Source organism: Taurulus bubalis (genome assembly GCF_910589615.1).
Source record: "Taurulus bubalis genome assembly, chromosome: 6".
In the NCBI taxonomy this organism is placed as follows: Eukaryota; Metazoa; Chordata; class Actinopteri; order Perciformes; family Cottidae; genus Taurulus; species Taurulus bubalis.
Window position 1 is genome coordinate 5,726,316 of NC_136594.1, and position 20,902 is coordinate 5,747,217.

A 20,902-nucleotide genomic window follows, 5' to 3' on the forward strand; every position below is an offset into this window, starting at 1 on the left:
CTGTGGGATCATTTTATGGTTACTTTTAATATTGCATGTACTTATGTAAACCACTGATTGTATCTGTGCAAACATATAAGTATCAGCAAGAGATACACTGTTATATTATATTTAAATATTCCTACTGGTTCTTTATCTCGTATGAACATGTATCGTGTTGTTGCTGGTAGAGGAATTCAAACTTCTTTTAGATAGTTTAATAGAATAACTTTCACATTTTATGAACTCCACATATATAAAATAAGTAACGTGTCATGTATTTCGTTTTTGTAATCAGTAACTTGAGTTAATAACTCGAGTTATTAATACATGTGGTGGAGTAAAAAGTACAACATTTGCATTTAAAACGTAGGAAAGAGAACGGGATTATACAAGTACAACTACCTCAGTACCTCGTAGTACTCCATAGTACTTCATAGTACTCGCTCTGAAGGGGTGTTGCTGTGTCAGGAGTGTGACTGGGCGTGAGTGTCACATGCCGCCGCGCAGGCTGCAGTTTGACACCTCCGCTTCCCCGGAGGAGACGCGCACAGTCCGGCTACTGAACCTCTCTGGACCCGTAGGAGACCGACGGCAATGGCGACCGCTGACAGCCAGGCGACCTTTGAGTCGTGGCTCAGTAAGTACACTGGGAAATATACACATAAATATACACATAAATATACACAGATGGAAGCTAACATCTCCTCATCACGTTATCCGAGTTAACGTAAACTGACGCTGCCGTCGTTCGCTATAACGTCACAGCAACGGTCGGCGCGTGCCGTCGAGTTTGACTTCGTTACAATATTAACATTGACATTTTAATTATGAACGTGTCGTTTTATTTTTATTTTAAAACTTTTTAACAAAATAAGTTTGGTTATTGTGCAGAAAAGTATCGGTTAGAACAGGAAGTTGGTGGAGACCACGCGCGCGCTGGAGCGGTGTGTTGTGTCTGCGCTCCTGTGCACGCGCATTGTGGCAGAACATTCGTGTACTTTCTTCAGCTGCTGAATGAAGTTTCCAGATGTTTTATTTGAGCAGAATTAGCAATAATACCATTGGGAAATACACACCGACGAGTTCAATACCAATATTTAAACATATACTGGAAAGTAAACAAGTTTACACAATAAAATGTACCTGAATACGGGTCTTTTCTTCATTATTTAAAGTTTGATATCCTTTTTATCTCTTAGGTTATATAGATATTAAATTTGTTTGTCAAGTTGTAACTTTTATTATAACTGTATACTTGGCATAACATAGGTATTGATTCCCTGTTTCCTGTGTAGATCTGTTCTCTCATTTTCACTTCCTCATTAAATTGTGTAATTGTTTGCAAATATTTCCAAGTATTTAATCTAATTGAGGCACATTATGACATTTCTTTTAATACAAATGTTTAACCTGTGTCTCTGGTGTTCCAGACCAGGCCACAGACCCAAACAACCAGGAGGACAGATGGGACTGCATCCAGGGCTTCTACCAGCTCGTTGACCAAGAGACTGACGGGTAAACTTGAACACAGTCGCATCAGCGTTGTTCCTCGTGTTTTACCTACTTTATGTGTTCGCACACGTCGCTGCGTAGTTTCCCAGATCATCTTGTGGCTTCGAACCTGAGCAGAAGTCTTCTGCGGAGGCTGTTTGCTTCTGAAAGTTACTTTATCGCAATTGTGGCATTCGAGAAAGAGTTTCTTCACGTCCATGTTGCAAAAACGGCCTCTCAGTTACACCATCATGCAGGAGGGGGGAGGAACTCTGCAGCACCTTTCTCCCCTTATCTTATTGACAATAATATAATGTCTTCGTGTAATGAAAATGAAAAGCAAGCTTGGATGTAAAAGTAAACGTTTCTTAGGTTTTCATCCGTTCCTTTTAGCTTTAATTGCTATGCGTGGACATTTTAATGTGACTTAAATGTAAATGTTCTCCTTTCAGGCCGCAGGTTGCCATTCGTCTTCTTGCCCATAAAATCCAGTCGCCACAGGAGAAAGAGGCGCTGCAGGCTCTCACTGTAAGTTATCATGTTGTTCATCTCTACATGTAGGACACAGATGATGCACATTACACAGTTTTATCTGTTAAATATTCAGTGTATTCGTCTGTGAAGTTCGCCCTTCTTTTTAAATTCAAACAATGCAGTAAGTAACATCTTTCTACTTCTGACATACATCTGTTTTTATTTAGTGCAATTTATTATGGATTAAACACGGTATTTGTCATAGCGTCTTTAAAGGTTCGGATCATTCATTGACAAATAAATGTCTTTGTTCGGACCCCGGTGGAGGGCGGTCCTGTAAAGAATATCTGTGACTAAATTTCATCACATGGCCCGAGTGACATGAGGGAGTTATTCTGCTGTGACGTCACACGGTGTGTCGTCGTGTATTAAAGAGCGCTGCAGTGTTTCACAATGCAACTTGGGGAAGCTTCTCGAAGGTCCATGTGCCATCTAAAGGTGGTTAACTGCCAAACATGCAGTGACAAATCCCTTCTCTCTCTCCCTTGTATTGTGTAAAACCAAGAGGCCTTTGTTTCTTTCATTTTCACACGTTGAAAAAGCTTCCGTTTACAATGACTTGGTGCTTTCCAGGTCCTCGAGGCATGTATGAACAACTGCGGCAAGAGGTTCCACAGCGAGGCCGCCAAGTTTCGCTTTCTCAACGAGCTCCTCAAACTCCTAACACCAAAGGTAATACTAGAGAGACGGGTGTCCTTAGTTCCTTATGTGCACACATTAAGGCCATTATATAATCTAAAGTAACGTAGTGTTTTGTTTTGTGGAATCAGACTGTTGAGTTTTATTTGCAGTGTCATCATGAATATTATTATAATAATAATTAAAACAAAGTGCTTCACACGAGACGACAAAGTGAAAATCAACAAAGAGCTCAATAGATTAATCCACTTTCAGTCATATAAAAAGACAATTAAAAAAGTTGGAAAAATGCAAATGCAATACAGATGAGTTCTGGGATTAAACCGTTTCAAGAAGCAATTAAAAATACTTTGGGAAAAGTATACACAAGTTTTAAGAAAACAGAGGAACCATAAATGCAAATCTGAAAATCCAAACAAAAAAAATATCCTTCACAATATCGATCAGTTCTACTCAATTTATTAACAACATCTTGGCCCTCAGACCTTCATCGGGTAAATTCATACAAATAAGCTAATTTGAAGTCGGTGAGTTTTTAAAAACCACATTGAGCTCTTCCAGTTGAAAACCTAATGAGACGTTAACACATCGTCTACTAAGCTACACAAATTATAAACACACTGCTAAATCAAGTAGAAAAATACAATTCGAAAGATCAACATGAATAAAAGTTAAAGACTAATAAAAGAGTGTAAAAGTTCACCCCAATGTGACTGACCTGGTTTATCTTTCCTGAGCAGTACTTTGGCGCATGGACTCCTCAGAAAGTGAAAGACCGAGTGACGGAGGTCCTCTACGGCTGGACTCTTTGGCTAAAAGACGAACCCAAGATCCAGGAAGCTTACATCATGCTTAAGAAACAAGGTCTGGATGCAAAGACATACACCTAAACTCCTGAGGCTAACCCGAGCAACAACACTTATATTATTCTCATGATACATTCAGAGTTTAGAGATGCATAAAAGAGTGATATATATTGCAAAGTGTTGCTTTGTGCTCTGTCCCTCTCCCAAGAATAAAACCATCTTCTCCTTCTTTTTGTTATTTCAGGTATTGTGAAGAAAGATCCCAAACTGCCAGACACAGTTATAACGGCGCCTCCAACGCAAAGAACCACAGACTCTGTTTTTGACCAGGAGGACAAAGCCACGGTGAGTGTTTGTGTTCAAACATCCGCTAACGTCACATTAAGCTTTCATCCTTCTAAAATATGTTTCTGTGTCATCAGCTGTTAGCCAGATTACTGAAAAGCGGCTGTCCCGAAGACCTGGAAACAGCCAACAGACTCATTAAAAGCACCATCAAAGAGGTGAGTGGTGTTCGATTGCATGTAGCTGTAATAATTGAATGAGTTTGATATTCATTGGTTTATGTTTGCATATATGTGTGTGTGTGTTTCAGGAGCAGGAGAAGGCAGAGAAAGTGTCAAAGCGAGAATCGACTCTGAAGGAGGTGGAGAGCAGCACCGAGCAGCTCAGAGAGCTGCTGGACCGGCACACGATCGCCGGGACCTCGTTACAGCCGAGCGATGACGTGAAGGCATGTCGCACGTTTTTACAGACTGTCAATCAAACAGGCAGCTCGTTCAAGTTTGACCACAAAAAGCTAGAGTGTTTAAAAGGGGGCAGCCCTGGAGATAATGATCCCCGCAAAAATGTGCGTTAATGTAACGTGTATGTCTATGGGGTCGGTGTCAGTTTGGGTCTTAGGCCGTAAAAGCCTTAGAAGGCCTTAACCTGTTGAGCCCTTTTATATCAGGAAAATCAAGAAAAAAATCATGGTATAAATCCCTCCCCCCCCAGAAAAATAAACATGTTAGGTATCAAATTAAACATAAAAATCAGGGCTACAATAATATATAATCCTGATGTACAACCTCTAAACACAACTCAAACAATAAATAGGATTAGGGGTTAGGATTAGGGCTTAAAGGGCTACGACCTGCTTTGAGTTTTCATCACAAAAGTGAGTTTTCCACATAATCATCTGTGTGAATTTGGTTCAGCGCACCATTTTGCTTCTCTTCTCATACAACTGATACACGCTGGTCTCTCCTTTATGTATGAAGAGATCACCATTGCTAAATAGAAAGATAGTGCCAACTGGTTCATATTAATTTTTTTAAACACACTTTCATGCCTTAAAACTTCACACAAACCTGCAGATGTTTTTCTGTGGAAGTGTAGGTAACTCAACATTTGAGCCGTCCCTTCTTTTAGGCTTTGTACGAGCGCTGTGACCGACTGAGGCCCAGCTTGTTCCGCCTGGCCAGCGACACGATGGACGACGACGTAGCTCTGGCGCAGATCCTGGCGGCTAACGACGAGCTAACGCTTGTAGTAAACGGCTACAAAGACCGAGCGGGAAAAAAAGAATGTAACGGGGGAATTGAGGAAGAAAAAGAGGGTAAAAGTAACGGTAGGGCTCATTTTGTCTGCTTGTTTTTTTCTTTCTTCATTTGTGTGTTTGACTCATTTTTTGAGTCTGTTCCTTCGTGTTCCTCCAGCTCCAAAGAGTCCCAGAGAGATCAAAAGCTACCACCTCATCGACCTGTCAGCACTGGACTCTCCATACATGCACAGAAAAGCTGATTCACCACCGTCCTTTGAATCCTCCTCAGCCATGTTTTCCTCTCTTCTGGAAAGTACCTTCCACCCAGCGGCTGAACCAGACTTAAACGAATTAGGTAGGCCCGCATTCGTACTGATTTTCTAGTTCGTTCTCGCTCTCTCTCTCGCAGTGATGACTCATAATGTAATGATGTTACCGTCCTGTGACTACAGAGTTAGATAATCGGGACTCAAACCAGCCCCGAGAGACCACACGGTCGTATTATGAAGAACTGCTGCAGGTGAGGCTTGTAATGTAAAGTTTAAAGATGAACATTTATTTCAACGGTTTTATTTGGGAGAGTGTTTAACACAGTTGTATCTACTCCTGTCAGCTCAACGGAGAAGTTCAGATGAAGAACGGTGAGCAGAGCAGAGGGAGAGGTGTGGTGCTGAGAGCTCGTGGATGTGGGGGGAGCGAAGCGGCATCTAATGGGCCCAGCATTTGGTAAGGGGGAGGAAAGAAAGGATCCATTGTAGGCTGCTCAAATCAGAAATTACATTTAAAAAGGAAATCGCAGTCATACGGAATTAAATTGCAAAGCAGTAAACTGTGAAACTCACATTCCTCTCAATTTAATGTTCATTTAGTTTTGTGTTTTTTTTCTTATTTGAAATAAATTACATTTTCAATGATATTTACTGTCCTGCGTTTTTCACGAACTGTAATCTTAGACAGTAGAGATTATCGTTCAGCTGCAGATACTCCGATATATATCCTCATCGCGTTGTTTTTGTTTGTTTTGTGCATGTTATGTCATTCACAGGTTTTAGTTTCTGCTTTTTAAAAATCCACCGTCAGTGTCTCTGCTCCAGGATGTGTTATTGTGTTATTACAAGTTTGTTCTCCGGCTTTATTTGCTGTCTTTATTTCTGAAGTGACCTTTGCTTCTATCAGGTCACTCCCTCACAATCAACAGTTTACTACAGAGTCGGAATCACCGTCCAAGTCGCAGGAACAACTCGGTGAAATGTCTGGATTCCCAGTGAAATTAGATGCTGGCTCGTTTACCCCAGAACTCCTGAAAAACATCTATGTTCCAATGGAAACCATCAAATCCAGTATGTTCATTTGGAGAAACAGCTGGCGGAACTTTGTGTTTCATACTTCCTTTTATTATCTTTTTATCGCCCGCTGGATATTCTGGCTAAATGTCTGTTTTTCTTTTCTCCTTCGTGTTTGTGACAGGAAATCTTGAGCCGATCACTGTGTACGATCATGGCGGCGTCCACGTCTCTCTGCATTTCGCCAAAGACTCTCCGCCGGGTCATCCGGGCGTCGCTGTGGTCGTCATCTCCACAGTGAACACGTCTGCCCTCCACGTGAAAGACGTCCTGTTCCAAGCTGCTGTTCCAAAGGTAAAAAAAAAGAACATCCCAAAAGTTTGAGTTGTTGAGAATAGAGTGTCATCTTTGCCTGCGATGTTATATTTGTTGCTGTTTTAATTTAAAATAAGGAGCGTAGAGCTCTTACTGCACTGTGTGACGGACGTGTTTAAAATGTTGATGATTTTTTTAGAATCAGCTTTATTGCCAAGTTTTCACATACAATAATTTTTGCATAATGCAGGGCATTACGGTCATGGAAAACCTGGAAAAGTCATGGCATTTTAAAATGGTTATTTCCAGGCCTGGAAAAGTCCGTGAAACAAATAAAATCCCCAAAGTTTTGGAAAAGTCATGGAAATCTGTTATATTCATGTGTTCATGACGTTCATTTACGCCGAGTTTGAAATAATGAATATGCTTTTAGAAGAAAGACGCTCAAAATATAAGCAGGCATACATACAGGCATCTATATACATGTTTATTCTTTTAATCAAACTATTGTCTCTCATTCATTTGTGTCATTTAAGGTTTACTGTATGCTTTGTATTCTCATTGTTAGTTTAAATACTACATTTTCTCACTTTTTCATGTATACATATTTCATGATTTCACAAAATGTTTAGTCATGGAAATTTGGTTTAAAGTCCTGGAAAAGACATGGAACTCCATTGGGCAAAATGTGTATGAACCCGGATAATGTAAAACAAGTACTGCAAAAGTAAAGAATCATAAATATATATATCATTAATAAACAAAATAGTGTGCACCAACTCTCTGAGCAGCCAATATGGAGCAGCATCTTGGGCCACTGGTTCACATTGTTTAGGTCATCGAATAACCAAAAATGTAAAACATCTTCTGGTTCCTGCTTTGGGAATTTGTAAGAATGTGCGGCTTTTCTAGATTTGATATCATCTAGAATTTATGAGGATAATAAACTTTAGTTATATAGCCCCTTTCATGACATAATATGCAGCTCGAGGTGCATGACAAGAGAAACATTTTGGTCGAGCATAACGGGTAATTTAAAGATGTCTTAATTGCACTTTTTTGACATTCTCTAGATTAAGCAATTAGCAGATGAAGTGGAAATATAAGCAATAATGCAAATAATTTGTTTGTAAATTTCGTGTCTTGTACTCTTTCATGTTCTTTCAATTGAAAAAGAATCCATGGAAATATCAGTTTTCACATGAGTACCGTGTTTGGTTCTAAACCGCTGGCGCCCCCTGCTGGAGACGCCTTAGATTTACCAGACGTTGCTTCATTTTTTTCATTTTTTTTTCCAATTTTGTTGACATTCCTTTTTCTCATGCAAATATTTGCTGTGCCACGTTATTCATTGTCCTGCAGACCATGTTGGTGAAACTTCAGCCGGCCTCGGGGACGAACCTCCATTCATACAACCCTCTCCTGCCTCCGCCTGCCATCTCCCAGGTCCTCCTGTTGGCTAATCCTCAGAACGTGAGTTTGAGGAGCGCTGTTGATTCACATTAAAACCTCCATGTATTAGGGACAGGGTTCTTACGGTCATGGAAAACCTGGAAAATTCATGGAATTTTAAAATGGTTATTTCCAGGCCTGGAAAAGTCCTTGAAAAAAATAAAATCCCAAAAGTTTAGGAAAAGTCATGTGTTATATTCACGTGTTCATGACGTTCATTTACGCTGAGTTTGAAATAATTAATATGCTTTTAAAAGAAAGACGCTCAAAATATAAGCAGGAATACATACAGGCATCTATATAAATGTTTATTCTTTTAATCAAACTATTGTCTCTCATTCATTTGTGTCATTTAAGGTTTACTGTATGCTTTGAATTCTCATTGTTAGTTTAAATATTAAATTTTCTCACTTTTTCATGTTTACACCCAGATTTCACAAAATGTTTAGTCATGAAAATTTGGTTTAAAGTCATGAAAAAGTCATGTGTATGAACCCTGTATGGATCTAACGCCACACTTAACTGTTACTTACAGTACATAACACGTACTTGTACATAAGCGTCATTACATTGCAGTGTGTTTGAGTTCATAATTATGATTTTTATTTATTGAGCGGGAGTGCCGTGCTGTTGTATTCTGCGGTTAATTTAGCATCAGTGGAAGAAGTACTCAGATCTTTTACTAAAAGTAAGTACATGTTATGCAGAAGGGCCCAGTTCAGAATTACATTATGATATTGGATCATAATTATTGATTAATTAACTGTAATGCAGCCTGTGAAGGTGGAGCTGATTTAATGTATTTATAACCTGCTGGGTAGCTTTGGGATCATCATAAAAAGTCATAGTATAGTATGCCATAATAAAATAATATGTATCTCACACGTTTCCCCTCTTCCCTTTAGCGGAAGGTGCGTCTCCGCTACAAGCTGACACTGACACATGGAGACCATCGGCTGAACAAGAATGGAGAGATGGACAACTTTCCTGACTGGACCTCTTTGATCGGCCGCTAAAAAAACAAGACAAAGACAAACAAAAAAAAACTCTGAAAAAAAGTCTGGAAATTTAGATTGTGAACGCAGAGAGAGGAAGGTGAAGACAAACTCGACAAAAAGGTGTGAAACGTGTGACCAGTCAATCATCATGAGGTAAACAAACAAATATCAAAGCTGTATTTTAGGTTATTTAAGACGTTGTGTTTGCTGATGCATTAATGATAAAACCTCAGAACGATTTATATGACTCTTAAAAGATGAGTAAACTCTACATCACTTGTTAAAATGTTCTCTGTTCTCATGTGCGTGCTGACGCGTGGCTGGTCACATGTCTGCACATGAAAAAGAGGTATTTAGCATTTGTGATGTGAAAAAAAATCCCAGTGCCTTTTAAGATGGAAGATGTAATGTTTTGAATGTGTATTTATGTTAAGAATGAGGTCGTCTTAAGGAGTTAATGTGTGAGAAAACATTGATTTGACTGCTTAATTGATGGAAAACGTAACGATTTCATTGCACCGACGTCACATTTCATACAAGTTATGAAAGATCTTCACCACGACTAAACTTTGGTAGCATTTAGAAAAACTAAATAAATCAGCGAAAAACATCAAGCAAATCAAGAAAGACTTCTCTGAGGCATAAAGAAATGTGCTACAGGTAAAAAACTGAATTATATTGACTGCTATAATATTTAGTTTGCCAAATAACTTCCTGTGAGAGTTTACATGTTATCATGTATCGGGGTAAGCATAACAACATGCCTGTGTTTTTGTTTGTTTTTAAGTATTTTTTTGCAGCTTTTTTTTTCTCATGTGATGAAAGTTGTCTCAGCTGTGAAGAACTTTTCTTAATTTTCTTTGTTTGTTTTCTTTGTTTGTTTTTCGGACATGCTAAAGGCTAAAGAAGCCACGCAGATTTGACTCTTAAGTCGCTGCTAGTTCCATATGATCAGTGTTTCCTCACCAGCTGTTTTATACTGTGAAGCTTTATCATTCTGACAACCTGTTTATCATCTGTTCCTGTCGGATGTACACACGTTCAATCTGTATTGAACACAATTTCTTTGATTTTGGACGACTTAAAGCCAACGTGACTGTTTCTTTAAATGCCCGTCTGCCTATTGTCTGTCAGTCCAGCGGTGTGTCGCTCTGCCACAATAAATACACACGGTCTGTACAGCAACGCTCGGATTCTGTCCCTCCGAATCCTCCAAAAACAAGATCACGTTTTTTTTATGATGATCTAATTACCCAGAAGCCTTTGACCCACGTCTTTGTGTCGTCATTCGTTACATCAGTCCAGTATTACAAAAAGTATTTTGATTAAACTTGAATTTGTTCAGTTTCCCATTAAGAAAAACAGAATCATTGCCTCTGCGCTCGCATCAAACGTGGCCTGTGGCATTATTTATTTGGGTTGTTTTCTGCAATTTTGGAACAAAAGTCCAACTGAATTGAAGGATGAATGGATTACGGTGGTCAAGGTCACTTTGACCTCACGTCTGTCCCATTTCAGGTGACATTTGAATTTTTTTAGACATATTATACTCTCAAAATATGATTATTTTTCTTGACATAGTATACTATTATTTATGGGATTTGTTTTACAAATCATTTTTTGCTTTTCTTTTATCCTATACTATGACTATAAACTATACTTTATTCATTTTTGATACTTTTTTCGTCCTACTATATTGTGAATTTTATTCAACATGACTTTGTATGACATTTTTTGAACATATGTTGATTTTTTTTCTAGAATACTGCATTTATGTCCATATTCTATACTGACTTTAAAAAAATGAGCACGTTATACTATGACTTTTCTTTCTACTATGACCTTTTAAATATATAAATACCTTTTTTTGCCCCCAACAAAGTCAGCGAATTATTTCAGCTCTGAAAAAAAAGCACGTCGGAAACTATTTGCAAGTTACAGACCCATAACACAGCGTTATCAAAAGTACAACTTTCCAGTATCATTCAGGGGAGAAAGATGTCAAGACACCTGAAAACACCAATTCATCAACTTCATTGATCATATTTATTATATGACATCAGCAGATTAAAATACATGTTTATTATGTACACATGTAACAGGGGTGTTAGATAAAGTGCCAAATTACTTTTTTTTTACAAAAACAAAAGAAAGAAAGAACGTTTTTTGTGTGGAAGACCGTCACACCCATGTACCTGGGCCCCACAGTTCATTGCTTAACGGACGAGTAGCCTTGTGTGGAGGAAGGCGGAATTACTCAGTGCTGGTCGCGGGTCAGTTTGGCACGATTCACCCGGGAATCAAACTCGCAGTCTGGCAGCGGTGAAGCTGTCATGATGGGATGAATACCGGGTGTTTTATTTTTTTTAAACAGGAACAGACATCGACACAAACGACGCACCGCAAATGTTTCCACTTTGACCGAGCGGTCCAGGTATCGTTCAGAAGCCGGCCCTTTTTGCTTTAAGGTTAGTATGTGAGGAGGTTAAACTGATCCTGGACCAGAGCCCAACGTTGTTCCCAGCATCCTGTTCACAGGTGGAACGTTTGTGTAGTAAATATAAGACGACAGACATTTTCCAGACTTTTTTTTTTCTTTTCCTCTCTCTCTCTCTCTTTTCTGACACATAGGAAGTTGACACTCTTTTAACAGTTGTTGGTCGTTGCGTTCCGACTAAACAAGACGGCGAAAGAGAGACGGCGGGTAGTAGTCCATGAGATCGCACTTAAATCACATGTATGCATTTCAGTTTGTGTTTTTTCCCTTTCAGATTATCAGGAGCTACAAAAGGTCGATAAAACAGTCCCTCCCCCCGCCCCCCCCCACACACACTTTTATTATCCTCTGTTTTATTCCCTTACGGCAGTGATGGATGTACAGATACTCGGTGATGAAGACGCAAGAGTCCTTCTGTCACAACCGGTTGGTTGAGACGCCGCAACCACCGGGAAGGCGTGCGCTCCCTCCGGTGCTGTATGTCCGTCTGTGAGCTGGGAAGTTGGCTCAAGACGTCTGCAGTCGAGCCGTCGGCTGAGAGCCTCTTGAGCTCCTCGTCCTCCGCCATGACGGTCTTATATCCAACTGTCGAAGCCTTCCAGGCTCCATTCACGTACCTTTTTTTTTTCTCCAAAAAAAGTCTCGTTAAATGTTATTCGCTGACCCTGTTCGGGTGTCTCTTTACACCCAACTAACATTCCTCTTCATCTTCTTCCTCGTCTCCAGCTTCGTCTTCAACAGCTTCGTCTTCAACCGGCGGCAGCGCCTCCTCCTCTCCGACCTCCTCCTCCTCAGCTTTGTCCTCCATTTCTGCTTCCTGCTCTGTCTCACCCTCCTCTTCTTCTACATTTTCCTCAGTCTTTGCTGCCTCCTCTTCTTCCTCCTCCACCCCTCCATCCTCTTCTTCTACAACTTTTGCCTCCTCATTTTCTATTTCCTCTTCGCCTTCTTCTTCTCCCTCTAATTCCCTTTCTCCCTTCTCCAAAGCTTCTTCACCTTCACCTTCCTCAGTCTTAGTCTCCTCATTTTCTTCACCATCCTTGCTCTCCACTTCTTCCTGCTCTTGATCTCCTTCCTGGCATTGCTCATTCTCTTCCTCCTCTTCTTTCGTCTCCTCGTCCTCCGCTGCGTCGTTCACTTCATCCGTCTTTCCTTCATGGTCTTCTTCTACTTGGTCCTCTTCATGTACTTCCTCCTCCTCTGCGTTTTCCTTCTCCTCCTCCTCTTCGTCTTCTTCGTCCTCTTTTTCTTCAGTCTCCGTCTCTTCTTCTTCACCCTCTCTTTCTCCAGCCTCCTCCTTCTCCTCACCTTCTTCTTCTTCGCCTTCTCTTTCTCCAGCCTCCTCCTCCTCCTCACCTTCTTCTTCTTCGCCTTCTCTTTCTCCAGCCTCCTCCTCCTCCTCACCTTCTTCTTCTTCGCCTTCTCTTTCTCCAGCCTCCTCCTCCTCCTCACCTTCTTCACCCTCTCTTTCTCCAGCCTCCTCCTCCTCCTCCTCACCTTCTTCACCCTCTCTTTCTCCAGCCTCCTCCTCCTCACCTTCTTCTTCTTCGCCTTCTCTTTCTCCAGCCTCCTCCTTCTCCTCACCTTCTTCTTCTTCTCTTTCTCCAGTCTCCTCCTCCTCCTTCTCCTCACCTCCTTCTTCTTCACCCTCTCTTTCTCCAGTCTCCTCCTCCTCCTCCACCTCCTTCTCCTCACCTTCTTCTTCTTCTTCTCTTTCTTCAGTCTCCTTCTCCTCACCTTCTTCTTCTTCGCCCTCTCTTTCTCCAGTCCCCTCCTCCTCCTCCTCCTCCTCCTCGTCATCTCGGACCCCGTTGGGTTCGCTGTTGTGATTCTCCTCGTCTTCTTCCTCAGTTTCTACGTCGTCCAGCGTCCGGTCTGCCGCTCCGTCGTCACAGCTGCTCCTCCGGCCGTTGCTCCTCAGGTGTACGTGGTTGTGGTTGTTGTGCTCCAGGTCCTCCAGGGTGAGTTCAAACTGGAAGCGGTCATTCTGCAGGTGTCGGTCCGGGGGAGGCGAGGGCGACTGGGGCATCGTGCTCAGATACCACTCCCTGTTCTCCTCCAGCGTGTCCAGCAGCTCCTGGGCGTCCGGGTGCACCAGGTCGGCCCACGTCTCCCACAGCGGGTGGACGATGTAGTCGATGAAACCCACCTGGAAGAGAAAAGGGAATCAAACCTGAGAACAAGTGGCGTTCAAGGAATGGTGAGACATGCAGGGGAATGTACTGGTTTGACGAGAAGACTGATACCACTCTCGTGCTTTGGGTGGTAGATATGAAGCTACAGACCCACAGCCAGTTAGCTTAGCATAACTACTGAAAAATGGAGGGACAGCCAACCTGAAACACTCTAACACTCATCAGCTAACACATTACATCTTTGTTCAATCCCCCCATTTTTTTTAAAGGAAATTGTAGTTTTTACACTTTGGTTTCTGTATTTTCTATTTTCAGATATCAGAATCAGAACCATTTATTGCCATGTATGTTTTCACATACGAGGAATTTGTCCTGGCGGGAGGTGAATAACATTTAACATTTAACAGACTGCAATAAGTGGGAGCATGAATATTTACAATTAAATCTACAGTAGAATATACAATTTAAAGTTCAAATAAAGTGCACAGACAGCAGATAATAGTACTTTAAGGTGGAATTTGACTATGTTGTAATTCTATTATGTTGTTTATTCTGTTCACATAACATCTATTGCACGTCTTCCCATCCTGGGAGAGGAATCCCTCCTTTGTGTCTCTCTCTGAGGTTCCTTCTTTCTTTCTTTTTTCTTATCCGAAGCGACGGTCCAATGACAGAGGATCTCGTTCTCGGTACACGCTCAAGCCCTCTGAGGCAAACTTGTGATTTGTGATAATGGAGTTGTACAAATAAAATTGAACTGAACAAATTGAAACTGACTCGCCGGTAACCTTCATTTCCAAACGTTATGCTAACCGGCTGCCGGCTCCAGGCGGACAGCTATCGCACAGACATCAGAATGGTATCAATCTTCTCATTTAACTCCCGGCAAGAAAGCAAATACGATATTCCTTTGAAGTATGAAGAAATCCAACAGGCGGAATTCCTTTAAACGATTTTTAACTAAGTACAGAATCAGTAACCAGAAGCTTGACAGAGCAACATGGCACTGTTTGACATCGCGGACATCAAAAGAGGCAAATGACTGAAGCTGCTGCCAGCTGGGTGTTGACAGTAATGCATTTGTCAGACATGCATCCAAAATACAACAACAAAAGATGTAATGATTGCCAGAATCGATCTTAAGTTATTCCAGGCTTCGTTACTGTGCCAGATTCAGGAAAAGAATACGTTTCTCGTGTTGGCTGGAAAATAAAAGTCCTGCACAACTAGCCCTTGTCCGCCTCTTCCTCCTCATCTTCCTCCTCCTCCTCCTGCCACAATGTAAAACCACAACCTCTGAATTAATTGTAATTATTTTGGTGATCCGTCATCAGGTGAATTTCTTCAATCTCAGCTGTTCTTGTACTTTAATTAAATACTTTTACTTCTATATTACATACTATACTTTGACTTTGACCGTTTTTCATGATATATATCATTATTTACTTGAATATACTATTACTTTTATGAAATACTATGAATTTATATATTTAATGACTTTTATATGTTATGCCATATTTTACCTTCACTTTTTTCTCACCTTAACTCACAACATACTATACTATCACATGTTTGATGATATACACTATGACTTCAATATGACGTATTATATTATAACTTTTTTGATGAAGAATACTTTGACTTTTTTATTACATACTACGACTTTTTATGATGTACTTTCCCATAACCTTTTTCTTATCCTATGACTTTTTCTTTTTACATACAAAGACCTGTTATGGCATACAATACAATGATGTGTTTATTACGTATCATACTATGCAATTCTTATATGCTCAACATGTTTGTGTGGATTTAATTAAAATGGTCATTTTTGGAGATGCAGTTTGTGTCACTTTCAACAAGCAGCTCCACGTGTCTACATAAATGAAGGATCTGCTCATCATCGCTCTTCCTCTTTGCCATTGCAGAGTCTTCCTGTGTGGTCTCATTGCATTGCATCATCATGACATTAAACGGAAAGGGTTCAATCCCCAAACACAGTTCCCAAGGAATCGATTTGCAAAGCGGATGGGAGAGCTTTACCTGACTCTTCTCCACGGAGGCGGTGTGCTTGTCGCACATGGCGCTGATCTCCATCCCTCTCTCTCGCTCCTTGTCTCCCTGCCTGAAGAACTCCTGCATGATCCTCTCCGTCCACTGTCTGTACACCGGCAACGCCTTGGTGGGGTTGCTCAGATCTGCACAGTGCACCATGTTCCTCAGCACCTAAACACACACACACACACACACACACACACACACACACACACACACACACACACACACACACACACACACACACATCGGGCAGTGTCTATAACAATGTATTCACACAGTTCATAGATGTGTCTCCGAAGAGCACCAGTTACCTGTATCCGCTCTGTGTAGTGGTCCAGGAGCAGCACCCCGGAGCTGGTCACCTTCTTGGTCTCCACCATGGTCTTCAGATCAGCCAGTAGGGTCATGTGTTTGGACATGTCTGTGGCCAACACCTGCAGACAGAGACAGTAGGACAAAACTAGAAAAGATCCAAAAGAATCTCAAACGAAACCAAAGCCGAGGATATGTGACGAGAGATTGGTTTTAGGGATGCGGATGGTAAATTAAAAGAGGTACTGCCACACAAAGAGCACTCGTTTAAAAGATAGATAGAAATATGAAGTGGTAAGTATTTCTATATTGCCGTTTTGGATGAAATCCAGTTCTTAAACTGACTGAGAATCCTAAAGGAAGCCAGAAGATGAAAGTGTTGTCCGTGATGTTGAGAAGCAGCAAACTATATTAGATTAGATGGATTGGATTTTAACTTAGAGTAGCGAAGTACGAAGATCTGCTTTTTTTTTGTCTCTCAAGGCAGGTATGATTTTGGATCCAAACTTTTTCCCATGAATGTCATTGCAAGGGCTTTCATCAGTGGGCCACCAGCTGTGTGACATCATTCAGCGATAGGTAGTGGCCTAACTGACACGTATTTTAGTGAAGTAATCTTCGAGATTATTTCTTTATTTAGAAAACTGACTTCTTTTACATTGAAAAATAAATAAAATTGCCCAAACAGGCATAGACATTACATTACATTTCATTTAGCTGACGCTTTTATCCAAAGCGACTTACATAAATAAATAAGACACAACTTAAAGCATCAAATGATTCTGAGCATTGGCAGCTAAAAGAAAAGGAAATGAGTTACCAAAACTAAATAACCAAAGCGGATGGAGAACTTATTTGTGGTGGGAAATGTCCTGACCATGTCGATGACGAGCTTGCGAAGGCTCTGCCGTTGCCGCTTGGCGAGGTTCTGGAAGATGTCGCAGTGTTCCTGGTGCAGGAGCTTGAAGCCCACGGCGAGGTGGTGGTTCTCCAGAACCGACTCATCGTTATACATGAGGGCCAGCTCAGAGTCTGGGCGCAGGAAGAGAGGGAGAGGTTACACCGTGTGTGTGTGTGTGTGAGAGTGTGTGTGTGTGTGTGTGTGTGTGTGTGTGTGTGTGTGTGTGTGTGTGTGTACGCACTAGTGTTGATGAGGAACTGATTGGAAACTCCAGGGTGGTCTACGTCGTGGATCGCTGCAGCGAACAGAGCAGCGAGGATCTCGAGGTCGGTGAAGACGTTCTGAAAGAGACAAGACAGAGACAACTACATCTATCCATCCCTTATTCTACCTTTTTATTTCCCCAAAAATATGTAAACATTTAATTTGTATTACACTTGCAATACAATCACTTTGTAGTCTTTGTATCCTCAATTTCATGTTTTATTAATAAAAGACGTCCTTTCTTTGTCACAAGAGGACTGAAATGATTGTGGTTGTAACGGCTTGTGTCAGCTTGTTTCAACCATTTTCATTGTTTTTTTTTATGAAAAACATGAGCCCTTGAGTTTAAGAAAGAGGTCGAACTTGAAGTGAAGGAGTTTGTAAGAGCTGGCCTTGTGTTGCATGATCCTGTTCATCATCACACGCTGAATGCAGAGCAGATTCTCTCTTTCATTCCAACTTGACATCAGCCAAGGAGACTTAACATAATGCAATGAACATTTTTATATTATAATGGCTTTGAAAATATAGAATGATCTTATTGTATATTAGTATTTAATACATTCGATCTTTTTGACTATAATCATCTCTATGCATTGCACATATTCTCTATACTTGATACTGTGAACCTTTGCACATTCCTGCACAAATATCTTTATTTTATTAACAAAGTCACAAAAACTTAGTTTTTTCATCTGAAACATTACTGAAAATAATCAGAATGATACTGAAATGCTGATAAATGCTTCTTGCAACTCTCTTTTTACTGGTCTCCCGAGAAAGTATTTCAGAAGATTACCGATACATTCAGAACCCTGCAGCCAGGATTTTGACCAATAAGAAAAAAAAGGGATCCCATTACCCAGCTGCCCCGGCACTAAACTGGTTACCTGTATCATCTGAAGCTCTTTAACTATCTAAAAAGCCTCACCTAATCTAGGACTTTCACATATCAGCAACTGCCTTTCATTTTAAGCATGACATGTGCTTTACAAATAAAGTTATTATTATTATTATGAACTAGATTCAGGGAGAGAAATTTGTCGAGTATTGATGCAAGTTTCTCTACTTTTATTTGCTGCCTGACATCTCTAACCATCAAATATAACTGGGAGGTTGTGGGGTTTTCCAGTTTCCAGGAGAACAAGCCTGTGTGCTTTGAATAAAGGTTGTGATCTTGCAATGCACGATACCTTTATTGAAGCTAATAGCTCGAAGCTAATTGAGCTATCAGCGACGCCAGTGACAGCTTGACAGTAAAAAAAAGGGTTTGAGCGTTTATATTTATAAATGAACAATTAATGGTTTATTACTTCTTTTTAAAACATGTATCGCTCAGCATCAGGAAAGGCTATAATAGTTTCTCAGGTTTGATAATGACGTTTTGTTGTGCTGCATTTAATTGTATTCTAAGAAAGAAAATGATCCCTGACTGAACCCAGCAGGTAATACTAATAATAATAAAAAATGATTGGTATAGCGCTTTAAAAGGTAAGGCACTTTACATGATAAAGACAAACAATTGAAGCAGCAATAAAACAAGAAAGATGACAATAGTGAGAAACAAAATAATAAGATAGTATCTCAGATTAATAGCAGATTTAAATAGATGAGTTTTAAGTGCAGTTTGAGTGGCGAGTGATGGAGAATGTCTAAGGAGCTGGGGAGAGAGTTGTGTGCGTGTGTGTGTGTGTGTGTGTGTGTGTGTGTGTGTGTGTGTGTGTGTGTGTGTGTGTGTGTCACCATACATCAAGAGCAGGTGTGGACAGCAGGACGTGCATGGACTGCGTGACGTCCGCAGCATGGAGGCTGTTGTGGTACGCTACATTCCCGTGGTAATGGTCCTCCAGCGTCATCACGTAGGTGACGAAGGTGTCGACCGGGATTCGAAACGTCTTCAACAGCTCTCGCTCCTGATGAGGGAGGACATGGAGCCACAGGTTCACACACATGTACAAACACACGCATCAGCAAACCCAACACACACACACACACACACACACTTTGTGTACCTGGAAGATGGTGTACAGGACGCAGCTTAGAGGCCTGGTGTTGGAGAATTCTGCTACTCTGAATATGTTGAAACTCCATTTGTCCAGATCCTCCAACTCCTGGTCCAACAGAAGAGCACAGAGACAGACACAAATTAGTAATGTCCTCCCTCAATTTTCTAAAGATAAAACCCACAATTCCAGCACCTTCTTGTATTATTTCCAGGAGGAAGTACTTTAATATTTTGGATTTCGGCTTGTAGAGGGATGGTTGGGACAAGACTGAACGTTGTGCTCCTCTATAGATTAATTAAATTGAGTATTATATGTGTATATTTTTGCTTACTTGTTTCAAATTCATTAAATATATCCTTGAGTTTAAAATAAAGCAAGACAATTTTCAAAATGTAACAAATTACCACCGTTATGGAAACCTGTAGCGCCAGATGGTTTGTTAATGATCTTGTGAATTCTCACACGACTTTTGTGGTGTCACGAGAATGCAGCTGCCATGCAAGGTAATCATTATATATCATTCAATTTTGAAAATCAAATTACCGACATGAATAAACTGAGAAAATGCAGCAACGACAACCAAGCATATATATCCAGAAATGGAACCAACCAATTAAAGCTGAAACAATTAGTTGTGTATTTGATTTGATAGAAGAAGAAAAAAAACCCAGCTGCTAAAATATTTATATATACTGGATTTTTTTTGTACTCCTCTGTCTTTGTAATAATACACCGTTATGGCAGCTTTTCAATATTTTGACATTTTATAGATCAAAAATTCAATCAAGTAAATAGCAGTCAGAGAATTCAATGATGAAAATAATTGTGTAATTGAGTCACGGCCCTAAATTACTGAGGCCAAACACCAGAAAGAATGCAATATGTAAGGAAATATCATGATTTCATGATTACATTCATCGATATCAAGGTAAATAGTGTTATTAGTGCTTTCATGTCCTTTAAAATATACTTGATCCTTCAGTCTGCGTACTGCATGTCCAGAGATACTGGGAATACCTATGACCTCTCTGACTGAGACTCTCTGACTAGTTCTTCGTGATGATGATGATGATGATGATGATGAGGATGATGATGATGATGATGATGATGATGATGATGAGGTGTCAGTGGAATGCCATAGGATTTGGGACAGACGTTCACGTTCCCCTCAGGGTGAATTACCACTTTGGTGATTATCCCTTAACTTTTCATTTAGCCTCACAATGATGTCAACAGTTTATTTTGCCTGTTGATGGATGCATAGCTTTAGACTCCTGTTATTTGTATGTGGCTTAGTTGAATCTGATTTACATACAGCTCAATGAGGAAAAAGGGCCAGTTTCCATCCTACTGTGGGCTTGTTTCAACATTTGGAGCTACAGCCCGGATGGAATTAAACAAGGTGGCATCGAGCACGAAAAGCAGACGAACGGAATAACAAAAGATTCCATCTCTATGCGATGCAGACACGGAGCGACAACATGACGAAGGTCTTACAGTCTTAAAACACACAATAAAACATGCATGCCCCACAGGGAACCTCCCACTCCAGTCTCAATGCGATACTAAAAAAAGAGCCTCAGCCGTAAATCATTAAAAGAAGAAAAGTGCAGGAGACAAACTTCCTCCGTACTACTGGAAGGGTCAACTAAGCCAAGATTGATTTGTGAGACTTGTTTTGAAGTGAGTCAAGAGAGAGAGAGA

The 20,902-nt window shown here is 40.5% G+C and overlaps 2 protein-coding genes across 2 annotated transcripts in view; one reads left to right on the plus strand and one right to left on the minus strand.

Moving 5' to 3' along the window:
- The first annotated feature begins 521 nt into the window (after positions 1-521).
- LOC306738125 (ADP-ribosylation factor-binding protein GGA2-like) lies at positions 522-10,121 on the plus strand. Its single transcript, XM_079219954.1, has 16 exons — positions 522-619; positions 1,413-1,497; positions 1,926-2,001; positions 2,581-2,679; positions 3,387-3,510; positions 3,697-3,797; positions 3,875-3,955; positions 4,048-4,185; positions 4,866-5,064; positions 5,153-5,332; positions 5,430-5,497; positions 5,591-5,703; positions 6,154-6,317; positions 6,445-6,614; positions 7,938-8,048; positions 8,933-10,121. The coding sequence occupies exons 1-16, from the start codon at positions 577-579 to the stop codon at positions 9,041-9,043; spliced, it is 1,863 nt and encodes a 620-aa protein (XP_079076080.1). The 5' UTR covers positions 522-576; the 3' UTR covers positions 9,044-10,121.
- A 2,092-nt stretch (positions 10,122-12,213) lies between these two features.
- The window catches only part of LOC306738126 (3',5'-cyclic-AMP phosphodiesterase 4C-like), a gene marked incomplete at both ends in the record, with an annotated part of 13,428 nt that continues 4,739 nt past the window's right edge, over positions 12,214-20,902 (minus strand). Inside the window, 9 exons of the mRNA XM_079219955.1 lie at positions 12,214-12,428; positions 12,525-12,669; positions 13,258-13,671; positions 15,701-15,883; positions 16,027-16,149; positions 16,905-17,059; positions 17,170-17,269; positions 18,941-19,105; positions 19,205-19,303. Coding sequence (XP_079076081.1) covers positions 12,214-12,428; positions 12,525-12,669; positions 13,258-13,671; positions 15,701-15,883; positions 16,027-16,149; positions 16,905-17,059; positions 17,170-17,269; positions 18,941-19,105; positions 19,205-19,303 — 1,599 coding nt within the window. The remainder of the gene's footprint in view (positions 12,429-12,524; positions 12,670-13,257; positions 13,672-15,700; positions 15,884-16,026; positions 16,150-16,904; positions 17,060-17,169; positions 17,270-18,940; positions 19,106-19,204; positions 19,304-20,902) is intronic.

Coding starts and splice junctions, on each gene's coding strand:
- LOC306738125 (XM_079219954.1), top strand. CDS start 577: ATGGCGACCGCTGACAGCCAGGCGACCTTTGAGTCGTGGCTCA. Junction 5,333..5,429: donor ACCAGACTTAAACGAATTAG/GTAGGCCCGCAT, acceptor CTGTGACTACAG/AGTTAGATAATCGGGACTCA. Junction 5,498..5,590: donor ATTATGAAGAACTGCTGCAG/GTGAGGCTTGTA, acceptor TACTCCTGTCAG/CTCAACGGAGAAGTTCAGAT.